Raw genomic sequence first — 12,250 nt, forward strand, 5'->3', positions numbered from 1 at the left:
TATCTATCTATCTATCTATCTATCTATCTATCTATCTATCTATCTATCTATCTATCTATCTATCTATCTATCTGTAATACGATTTAAAAAGTATTTTTAGTTTTTCTTTAGTTGTTTCCTATTTGCATAAAGTATTACATCAGAAGCTGCGTTTCCATTAGAAATGGGCGCAAAACTTTTCAATATTCTGCTAATATCAAAGAACAAAAACACAATTTCGCCATTTTGGTTTTCCATTAAATAAGAAACACAATTAAAATCACACCTGAATAAATTTGTTCAGGTCGTTATAAATGTGCATCATCCTCCTTCCACTTCCTGTTGTCTTTTTCAGCGTTTCTGCTAGTAGCAATATCCGGTTGTTGATCACATGACTCGCTAGCAAACTTTTTCCTCCTTGTCAGCAGGTTTCGTCATGATTGTGTAATTCATAATGACGTAAAAAGTATTTTAATATTAATCATTTTTATTGGTTTTTAATAAGTATAAAAACTTTCCTTTACAGAAAGAAAAAATAATGTTTTATATAAAAACTGCTTCATGATTCTTTAAAAGCAGCACTTTTCCTTGCTTTTGTTTTGTACCACACTTTTTCTTTCCACTCAACTTTCCTCTTCCATTTCTATAAAGGTGTAAAAAGTATAGTTTCTTTGGAAAGTATATTTTTGCAACTTTCTTTTATGGAAAAAAGAAAATAAATCGTTTGTAGGATTTTTTCATAAGATCTGCAGTTATCCTGGTTTTTGTTTTGTACCACACTTTTTCCTTCCACTCAACTTTCCTTTTCCATTTGGAAACAATCCACATAGTTGTTTAATGACCTTTTCTGACTTGCCAACATTTCACTGACATGTTTGCAGGTTTCTCCATGGTTTTATAACTAATAAGAAAATATTTTAATATTATTTTTATTGGTCTTTTGAAAGTTTTTATACTTTCATAAGTATAAAACTGTTTTATGTAAGGAAAAGAAGCAATCTGATATAGGATTGTTTCATGATCCTCTAAAAGTGGCAGTCATCTTTTTTTCATAACACTTTTTCCTTCCACTCAACTTTCCTGTGCTATTTGGAAACAATAGTTTTCAAACAACTATACTGTTTAATGACATTTTGTAACTTTCCATCTTATCAGTGACAAGTCAGCAGGTTTTCCCATGAAAGTGTGACTCATAAGGACATAAGAAAATATTTTAATATCGTTTTTATTGTTCTTAAGAAAGTTTTTACAGTGTTATAAGTATAGCAGCTTTCTTTTATAGAAAGAAAGTAATAAAAAAACTTTTATAGGTTTGTTTCATAATCCTATAAAAGCTGCAGTTATTTTTTCTACTACACTTTTTCCTTCCACTAAACTTTCCTCTTCCATTTGGAAACAATAGTCAACGGTAATTACCTTTTTCTGCCTTGCCTCATAAGTCAGCAGGTGATTTTCTTCTAAACTAAGTTAATCAAGGTGTAATTTAGTGAATCGATTTCAACTTACATTTCTGAAGTAAATAAACCTTTTCATGGTTTTCTAATTAATGATTTAAAAAGCCAATCTTTACCTAAATACACCTGATGTTTTGATCGCGTGTTTCTTATCAAAAAGTGGCAGTTTTTAGAGGGGTGGGAGGGCGACGCTTCGGAATTTCCGAGGCGCCGTGAACGCATCACCGGGCCCAGTGTCGTCAGCCGCTGCCCTGCGCCTCCTCCAGCAGCCAGTCAGAGGAGGGATGCTCTGAACGCGAGACTGCAGCATCTTCACCGAGTCAGCCGAACCGCACGCCTCTTTCTCCGCGTCTTCCTGCAGCTCCGGACCCGCGCCGCCCTCCGACACCCCGGGGTGTCTTCATCCGCGCCTCCTGGAGCCAGGACCGGACAACCGCACTGAGATTACGCTCGGATTTTCCTCCTTTTTTTTTTTTTTTTACACATTATTACAACAACCCCGATTGTTTTTTCTTTTTTGTTTGTTTTGTTTATTTCTTTGTTTTCCTTGTTTTCTTCATTGTTCGCGGAGGAGCGCCACCATCCTGTTCTGCCGGACATGAGCGGAATGATACACATATCCTAGCTCGCGTATCTGAAGGTTCTTGGAAGAAAGAGTATTTTTATTATTATTATTTTATTGTTATAGTTATAATTTTCCCGCAGGAAGCGGATCCGGTGGATTTTTGTTTCCATCTTTCCGTCGCTGCGCAGCATCTCTCAACCTGCTCCGTCCGTAAGAAAAAGGCGTATTTCCCCCATTCTTAAAGCGACCTCGCTTTCTCCCAGGACTCATCTGCACGGCTGCGCTGCGTAAAGACCAGCGGAGAAAGGGAGGAAGAAGGAAAAAAAACAAAAACACACACACACACACACACACACACACACACACACACACACACACACACACACACACACACACACACACACACGGACGGGGGATTTAAGCGCAGACGCAGCTTAAGCATCCAAGAGCGAGCTCGAAAATGATGGCCGGCGGAGCTGTGCAGCAAAACGGCATTTTCTCAAGTCCCCACCATCACAGTCAGCAGCCGCACATGGAGTCCGACCCCCCGGATTCGCGTAAAAGACCCCTGGAGACCCCGACGGAGGCCAGCAGCACCAAGCGCACAAACACGGGAGGTAAGAGCAGAGATGGGGATGCTGGCTGGACGGGAGAGCCGCGGCTGAACCGAAACGCAGGTTGATTCTAAGAAATGGATAAAAACTTAGCGGGAGGAGGGGAAAAAAACCGCTATAAATTAAAAGGGGCTGTTTTTCCCCGCGCCCTCGTGAGCGGCGATCATTTCCCATCAGCAGTAAAATAATCACGGGTCGCCGCTTGTGATGGGAAGGAAACAATGAAGCGCGCAGGGATTTGGAGGGAAGCCTTCGTCTTTCCACTCCTTCCTTCCTTCCTGCGCACGATTCAGCCTCTATTTTTATTTACCTTTTTTGTCAAATTACATAAATTATCGCGTCTGGAGAAATCCGGCCGCCATGCTGGATGCGAGGTGAAGGATGTAAACAAGTGAAAGCCGGCAGGCGGGCAGGCAGCCCGGTCAGGGTCTCATCCCGTCGCGGATGACCTTGTGCTAATCTCCCGCATCAGCCTCCATCGCCGCGCCGTTTGCGCGGTTACACAAGCGGCTTGACGGGAGCTGCAGGCCTGTGAAAAACAAGCGGAGCCCGGCTCAGACTGCGACAGTCCGGGCTCCGCTGCCGCTCAGACTGCTTGTGGTTTTGGTTATTTTTTATTTTTCGGCTGCCGTTTTTAACATTCAGATGATGTTTCTTCATTATCCTCCAAGCTAGATGATCACCACATTTGGTTTTTGTTTACATGCTGTCATGCGCCAAGCATCCCCATCACCATCAGTAGCATAAAGTGGCCATGCACCCCCACCTACCCGCTCCATCAATGCTCTCTGAATAGACTCCTCCATTCAGCGCACAGGTGCAAGTGTTCCTTTAAATATTCTGCCAAGATGAAGGGCAGTTAAAGGGACAGTCATACTTTAAAAAATGCGCAGATTCTTTTCCTTCCAAACTCGTTTAAAATGCCCTGCAGGTTCTCAGGTAGGATTTGTAATCTTAAACGCAACAAAGAATGAAGGAATAGCAACTTATGCTTCACTTTAGTCAGATTTTTTACAAATGCGTCAAAAGAATGAGAATAAAAAATACGGGAGGTTCTTGGTTTTGATCAGTTTCTTCTTTTGGTAAACAACATCTTACCTGCAGAAGAGAGCCATCTTGATGACTTTATTTAATAGAAATCCAGATAAGTTGATCTTTGGGGCTAAAGCTAATGCTTTGACCAAATCGTATTTCTCTTGTTTCAAATTAACTCCACTGTTGGAATCGTTTTATAAGCATTTAGGCTGTCATGATGTTCATATTGGGTAGAAACTCGTGATTGTTTTCATGGGAGATGTTCATAGGAGGTTGTTTTATTACATTTGTCCTTTTCTGACTGGAATTTTCTTTACATCTTCCGTTTCTTTAAATCCTTGTTTCTCCTGGGAAGAGAATTGGTGTTGCACCTCCTCCAATTTATAGTTTTATAAATAATCTTTGTAAATATTTCTCTTTAAAGGTTAAAAAAGTTTCAGGAGGATGAAAGTTTGCTTTGATCTTCATTCCTCAGATTAGCTGTTAGCTTAGCTTTAGCCTCTAACCACCAACAGATCTGGATTATATAATATTATAAAATCTGCTGGAGGTGAGATATTAACTGCTGACAGACCTCCAGGTCCAACAAAAGAACATAAAAACATGAGCCATCCCTTTACTATGCTAGCATAAATTTAAACTGTGGAAGGTACGCACAGTACCTGCTAAGCTAATTCAGACTTTATGTATTTTGCGCAGATTTCAGAGGAAAGCACTTCAGATTACAGTCGATATAAAACCGCCTGAGGATTCTGGGAGATTTATTGAATCTGTGCAAGACATTAAAAAGAAATGTTCCTGCAACGTCTAAAAGGAGCAACTTTACGTTAATTCAAGAAGCAAGGCATGAAATTCAGACACCTCGAGTAAAAATACACTGCAAAAACACAAAATCCTACCAAGCAAGTTTGGTCTAGTTTCTACTGCAAATATCTAAGTACACTTCAAATAAGACAAACTAACTTAAAAGTTACTTTTCAGCAAAAGATAGAGGTTTGATTTAAGTAAATAATTCCTTTATATTGATGAAAAAGTACTTAATCCACTGTTATAAGTAAAATAATTTCCCAATGGATCAAGAACTTTTTCATCAATATAAAGGAATTATTTATTTAAAACAAGCTTTCTATCTTGATAAAAAGTTACTTGTAAGCTAATGAAATATCTGTACTAGAAACTAGATCAGAAATACTTGGTAAGATTTTGTTGCAGTGTAGTGCATGTTTCATGATTATTATAGAAAAAAACATGAATGAAATGATCTCATAAATACAGCAAACAAGCTAATTATTGTTACTGCTGCTAAAATATCACAACAAATTGATTATTATAGCACACAATAAATTATGTAGCATTTTTCAAAGTGAGCTAGCTAACGTAGCGTAATTTGTTGCTGTTCTCTTTTTTATAGTGTAACTCAAATACAAAAAGATGATGTAAACATTTTTAAAAGGCTAAATCTGATGTTTTTGCCAAATTTAAAGGACTTTGAAACTGTGGGGAGGAACAGTAACCGCCCTACAACCCCCCCACCGTCTGCCATCTTGGTTAGCATCGTTCCACCTGAGGAGGGTTGAGCGTCAGGTTAGCCGGCGGTGTTTAACTGCAGATCGATGCAGCACTCAGAGCAGCAGGCTGCATGTAAAAACCCACAGCCGGGACCCTGGGGACGCTCCCGCTGCCTGCGCAACACTCCGCCGGCGTGTGCATTTAGACAAATGAAAAGCTTGGGATGATGATGATGATGATGACTTTTACTCAGGCAGAGAGGACGCCTGCACCACAGCCAGATAACCACATGCTTAAGACTAGCAACAAGCAGGAGGCGGAGCTAAAAGCCGGCAAAAACACAATTTTACCAAGTATTTTTGGTCCAGTTTCTAGTGAAATGCTTGAAATAAAACAAAAATAACTTAATTATTGTTTATTGTTGACTTAAAACAAGCTTATTTAACTTGTTAGAAGTTATTTTTAAGTCATTTTTTTCTTATTTCAAGTGTAGTAGGACATTGGATGATGACTTTTACTCAGGCAGAGCGGACGCCTAAGCCTCAGCCACATGTTTAAGGCTAGCAGGAGGCGGAGCTTAAATCGACAAAAACACAATTTTACCAAGTATTTTTGATCCAGTTTCAAAGGGAAACATGTGAATTCACTCCAATTAAGACAAATCTAACAAAAAATTAACTTTTTTGGCAAACATATGAGCTTGTTAAGCCAATAATTGTTGCTCATAGATAAAAACAATAAGACATTTTTCCTGTTTTAGGTGAAAAAATCTGCAATTGGAACTATTATTCAAAGTTTATCAACTGAAAACTAGCTTGCTTATTCTATAAATATCGTAGTACACTTGAATTAAGTCAAAATGACTAAAATGGATAAGCTTATGTCAATAATTCTTAAATTCTGGTTCAACTGGCAGATTTTATCCTTTCAAAAAGGAAAAACTTCTTAAGCTTTTTTTTTTTTAATCTATACGCAATAATTATTGACTTAAAATAAACTTTTGAGTCATTTTTGTCTTATTTCAAGTGTAAGACAAAATGCTTGGTAGTATTTTGTGTTTTTTCCTGTGTTGTAAAATGTTTTGTGTCTCATTTGGCTGCGATCGGCCCGATCTGGGCTTCATGCGACACAAAGTCAGCTTCTGTTTCCGAGGGGATTGGTGACCCAGCGCTGCTGTTTCTGTCTCAGGCTGCAGATCTACAGTTAGATGATTCTGGTTGTTTCTCTGAATGATTAGTTGACGCCACACACTCCCCACCCCTGTGCTTCCTCTCTCTGTAGTGGCCTTCCTGCAGCCCCTATTTGAATCTGAAGGCATTGTTTACCCTCAACAAGAAACTGAGACTCATGGTAAGACAGACTTTGATTTTGATCTACCTTCTTCTTTTCTTTTGTTGTTTTTAATAGTCTCTACTGCTAACCCTGCAACACGGCTAATGTTTCTGTTTTTCCTGAAGGCAAATTTCAAACAGAATTTAAACGATTAGGATCTTTTAACAGACATTTAAACAGGAGCTTCATTCTTTTCATTGCTCAGAGTAATGCGTGGTGATATTGTTTATATTGTATGTTTTCAGTTCCATAACATCCATTGCCATGCTTTTCTTTTACGCAGATCCAGTGTTTGTTTTTATTTCATGATGTTCAACATAACTGCACAGATGACTGCTGATGACCTTTGACCTCATGCTGGCCATATCATCTGCTGATGTGTTGTTGAAACGTTCATCTTCGGTTCACTTTGCGGTCGGGACGAATACAAAAGTCGCGTTTTCTGTTTTTACTTTGCAGAACTGAAACGGCACCGATCAGACTGAGACCGGCAAAAACCGATTCCTGGGTCTCTGTATAATTATTTTAAGAAGGAAATGTGCTGCAGGTTTTCTAAACGGTGGAAAAGAGGATTATTATTTCTCTTCCCTTCATCTGATTTTCCTTAAACTCAAAAAAAAAGCATTAAAGTGCCTGATGTATTTATGGATCACAAACTGTTAGGAATTCATACTTATGATATATTTAATATTAACATTTTTAATTTGTTTTCCAATATTGTACTTGTATGTCAGTTGCTGCGTTTCCATTCAACTGTGTGCAAAACTTTGTCGATATTCCGTTACTGTAGAAAGAACACAATTTTGCAATTGTGGTGTTTCCTTTAAATAAGGAATTAGAAATCCCACGCGAATACGTTTCTTCACACGATTTGTTAAACGACTTCCTGTTGTCGTCTTCTTCGTCGTTTCTGCCTGTAGTAACATCCGGCTGTTGATCATGTGACTCGTGTGACGGGAAAAATGCGTTTCTGTTGCTGTTTAGTGAAATAAACCAATTTAAATACGACTGAAAAAGAAAAAAAAAACTCATTTCAGCACCAAAACTTTTTATCAAAAAAATTTGGCGAGTTCATTTTCAAAATGTCAAATTACACAGTTTATATGGCGGATGGAAACATAGCTTCTCATCAGAGACAATCATGGGAAAATTGGTTGATTCTGATTGTTGGGAGATAAATCGATGCAACTTGATTAAAGTTTTCAAACTTTTTAGTTGCAAAAAGGTAAAAATAAACAACAAAGTAAAGATTTCTCTAAAAGATTAATTTATATTCGAGCAAGAAAACCCCAGAATATTCTGCAGGGATGGAATATTTCTGTTTATCTCATTCAATGCTTTTTTTAAAAAAACAAAGGCTGATGAGAACAAAAGGATACATGTGTCAGGGTGGTTGATCGAAAATTTGCATACCTATAAAAAAATAGATTTAAAAAAGGCGGGTCAGCTGTCAGAGAGCAGAAACGACACGGGCCCGCCGCAGCGCCCGTCCCTTCAACCCCCAGTTGCTCATAAATCCCAGTTGCTCACCAAAACAGAAAAAGCTGAGGCGGATGTTATAGACGGAAAAGATCAGTGAGTTCGCTCCACATCCCCCACCCCACTGTCAGCCGGCTAATCCGCCGCTGCTCCGTGTTCCCCCCGCCCCGGCAGCAGGACGCAGCAGGCGCCCGGCACCCGTCCCCCACGCTATTAAAGGAATTCATCATGGAGCGATCAGACGTTTAATCAGCTCACTGTTAATATTTGATCCAGTTTCACTTGTTGGAACTGAAGGAGCTACAACTTCACTGTAAAAACACAAAACTAACAGAGTATTTTCTACTGCAAATAGCGAAATAAGACAAATTTAACTCATAAGAATCTTTTTAGCAATCAAAAGGAGTTTGTTTCAAGTAAGTAATTCCTTAATATTGGTGAAAATGTTCTAGTTCCACTGGTAGAATGTTCCGCTGCGCCGTTACCTAGCAACCACGGCCAAGCCCAGCCTGTCACCTAGCAACCAATTTCTAGTTCTACTGGCAGATTATTTCACTAAACATAAACAAAATATGTTAAACCTTTTTTAATTCTGCACATGAAAATGAACAAAAACTACTAGTATAACTAATAAACCATAAAAAGTAACAAAACTAACAGAATTAAACCAACAAAAAATCATAATGAGTAAAAATGAACCATAAAGAAAAACCCAAAACTATTATAACTCTGGTCAGGAAGTAGACAAGTAATTAAAAGTAAAAATTAAATATTAATGAATGAAACAGACTTGATAATTTGATGAGTTTATGATTTTCTGCACCAGTTCCAGTAAATACCAATCAGAAGATATTATTCTTTAAAACTTGTATTCCGTTATTGTTGAACCGACTCTGGTATTTTCTCCCAACTTTTGCGGCTGCCATCTTGTGGACTAGTGTAGCATAGCAGCTAGTAGCATAGCCACTGTTGGCAAATTTCTAATTTGCCGGCAGCTGACGTAAAAAAATCTATTTCACATCAGTTCAAAAGGCTAAATAATAGATTCATAAGCATGAAAACACAGGACATTATATCTTTACTTTAAATATGTTTTAGTTAGTTTTATAAACGCACAGTGTTCTAGTTAGTCATCGTTTCACCCATTAATTACAGTTAACAAAAATGTTTTCTCAATATCACTTTTTGTTACTTTGTTAGCTTTAGTTAACTGGAATAACCTCAGTTCTGACCTATTTCCCATCATGCTTAGGGCACAGTCTCACCCAGAAGACACTGAAAAGCTAGCAGAAAGCATTAGCATTAGCCTTTTAGCTGCAGAACCTTACGGTTCCCGCCGGCAGTCTGGAGCTTTAAAACAAATGTAGGTTTTAGGTAGAAAACACAGCTTGCATAAGCCTTTAAAAACTCTTATATAACCCAAAATGCTTTCTTTTTTTAAATTTTAATTTCAGGAATTGAACATTTTATGTGACTGAAACCAAGTTTAATGCCTGAATTTTTCAGGTTGTTAAACTGATTAGGGATCAGTTTTTTGTACATATTCCCAGCTCTGCGCTTACTTTTATTATTTTCCTTTTCCGTCTGTACATCTGCTTTCCGTCCTCTAGGATATAGTGCTTCATTTAGTAAATGGATGGGCTGGCTGTTGTTGGGAAGAAAGAGGTGGCGACCTTGAAACGCCCTTGCCGAGTGACAGACTGAAGGTTTCTGCATGTGTGTGTCTGTCGCTGTGTTTTATGTCCAACTACCTGCAAAAAGCAGAGCCCAGGTTTAATGAGAGAGATGAAGGGAGGTGTGGAAATGATGGATTAACAGCACACACACACACACACACACACACACACACACACACACACACTCACACTCGATCGTGTTGAGTCCTGGCTATATGACTTCAGGTCTTTGGAGATATTGATCTTAATTTTATTTTATTTTTTCCTGATGTTCTCCTCTCGCTCTGGACTTTGGGGGGTTTTTTTGGCAGCCATTTTCACATTGATCTGACATTAAATAAATATGTAATAATCAACATGATTAAGGCAATACAATGCAACACATACACTGCAAAAACAAAATCTTATAAAGTATTTTGGTCTCTGGTCCAAATATCTTAGTTCAGCTGAAAAGAGATAAAATTAACTTACAAGTAACTTTTTAGCAAAACATGGGAGTTTGTTCTGAGTAAATAATCCCTACATATCAATGAAAAAGTAAAGTACTTCTTATAACAAGACACTTTCCCTTGTTATAAGTGAAATAATCTGCCAGTGGAACCAGAACTTGGTTGCTAGGTTACAGGCTGGGCTTGGCCGGGGTTGCTAGGTAACGGCAGAGTGTACTACTCTACCAATGAAAGTATAACTTTTTCATAAATATTCAGGAGTTGCTTAAAATAAGCCTTTACTTCTTGCTAAAACGTTAATTGTAAGTTAATTTTGTCTTATTTCAAGTGTACTAAGATATTTGCACTTGGTAAGATTTTGTTTTTTTGCAGTGTATACAGATTCGTAGAAAGAAACATGGTACTTTGTCACATTTTGACAAGAAACCAGGTTTTACAGTTAAATTAAATTAATGTGGCAGTAAGTAAGAAATAAAATGCTTGGTAACAATTAGTCCAAAAAAAAAAACTTCCTAAAAAAATTAATAAAACTAATCCTAATCCTTGTGAACATTATTATGATGATCTTAACTTGTAAATTAAGATTTAAATTAACTCAATTATTTTCTTTATTTTTTTTCTCTTTTTCTACCAAAAACTGGATGATAAAAGTTTTCAGTCTGGTGTTTTGGTCTCAACTGGCCATTTGCTATTTACAGAGACTTCATAATTCATTTTATTTATTGTTTCTGTTGTTGTTTTTTAATTTGGATATTTAAAATGTCTTCCAGTTCCAGTGTTAAATATTCATTAAAATTTTTAAGTTTATCACTCAGAAATGGTCTCAAAATGACAATATTATCGTTTATTGCAATAAGTTCTGGGACAATTTATTGTCTGGCTAAATTGGTAATGACAGGCTGGTGGTATTACCTGTGAATATGTGGTAATTACATGGTAATTACATGTCTAGTTATGGGATATATTGAATTAATTGTACAGTTTGGGTCGTTTCGAGGCGTTTCTGTGAACGAACGCTGCTTTTCCTCTGCGACACGCCTGTTTTCTTCACCCTCTCCTCTTCGTCCACGCTAATCACGCCCTTCTTCCATCCTTTTGTCCGTCGCTGTCGACGACGCTCGCTCGGCAACCGTTTCCTGGGCCGATCGATGCTAAAGCCACCATCGGCAGCAACATCTTCTCCCTCTCCTCCGTTTCCTCCTCACCGTCTAGCTCTGTTTTTTAAGCCAATGCGTCAAATTGGAAAAACAAACGAATAAGGGATTGAACAGGGAGGGGTGAACAGAGAGGTTGGCGATGTTCTCATGAAGGGAGGGACGCCATTGGCTGAGCAGGCGGTCGGTCAGAGCTAACGGCGGCTAACAGGCGAGGAGAGCGAAGAGGGCGGCCATGAATATGGATGAGGCTGTGATGAAAGAGAGAGGGCGACTGGAAGGACCCCCCGCCTCCGAAACGCTCCCAACAATACCGATTCTCACACTCACACAGAAACAAAGTGACCGCGTTAAGCTATTGTTGTTAGCCGCCATGTTTTCCCCCGATTGGCTCGTCCTACGCCTTTGTTTCAAACTGAAATTATGCAGCAAGATTTTATTGTAACTGTTGGGTTTCAAATTTAAAAATGCTTTATTGATCCCAATGGGAAATTAAATGTTGTTCCATCTCATGAATTCAAAGAATTATGGCAGACGGAGTTAAATCCAGTTCAGTACGGAGCAAGTCAAAGAAAAAATACTCAGTTAAAATTTGACTTCAGACTTCTTGTTCTTTCTAAAAATGACAATAAGAAAGGCCAAATAAATGTAGTCTTTTAAAACATAAAAAAGTAGAATAACTGAATCAGCGACGGTGAATGTGAGAAGCAGAAACATTTCCTGCTCGCTGTGTTTGTTTCTGAGTGACGAAGGCCGTCTTTAGAGCGCAGACAGCTGGTCAGAGCCTCACGGCTGGAGAGCTTTGCACTCGCTCGTGTGTGTGTGTGTGTGTGTGTGTGTGTGTGTGTGTGTGCGCGTGTGCGTGTGTGTGTGTGTGTGTGTGTGTGTGCTACCTTCCAACAAAAGACCAGGGGTGTGTTAGACAAAGCCTGCACACCCCCTTAACTCTCCCTGCTTAAGGGAGATGAATATTTTCCCCAGAGCTCCGAGCCGCCATTCCAGAA

The 12,250-nt window shown here is 38.6% G+C and overlaps 1 protein-coding gene across 2 annotated transcripts in view; it reads left to right on the forward strand.

Annotated features, from left to right (window-relative positions):
• The first annotated feature begins 1,003 nt into the window (after positions 1-1,003).
• nova2 (NOVA alternative splicing regulator 2) overlaps positions 1,004-12,250 on the forward strand; it is an 80,868-nt gene continuing 69,621 nt past the window's right edge. Inside the window, exons 1-2 of one of the 2 annotated variants that reach the window (XM_007552426.2) lie at positions 1,004-2,615; positions 6,438-6,506. In XM_007552426.2, the coding sequence (XP_007552488.1) occupies positions 2,459-2,615; positions 6,438-6,506 (226 nt within the window). In that variant the 5' untranslated portion in view covers positions 1,004-2,458. The remainder of the gene's footprint in view (positions 2,616-6,437; positions 6,507-12,250) is intronic. The other variant, XM_007552427.2, reaches the window with a different exon arrangement.

This window comes from Poecilia formosa, unplaced genomic scaffold, assembly GCF_000485575.1.
Source record: "Poecilia formosa unplaced genomic scaffold, Poecilia_formosa-5.1.2 Scaffold48, whole genome shotgun sequence".
In the NCBI taxonomy this organism is placed as follows: Eukaryota; Metazoa; Chordata; class Actinopteri; order Cyprinodontiformes; family Poeciliidae; genus Poecilia; species Poecilia formosa.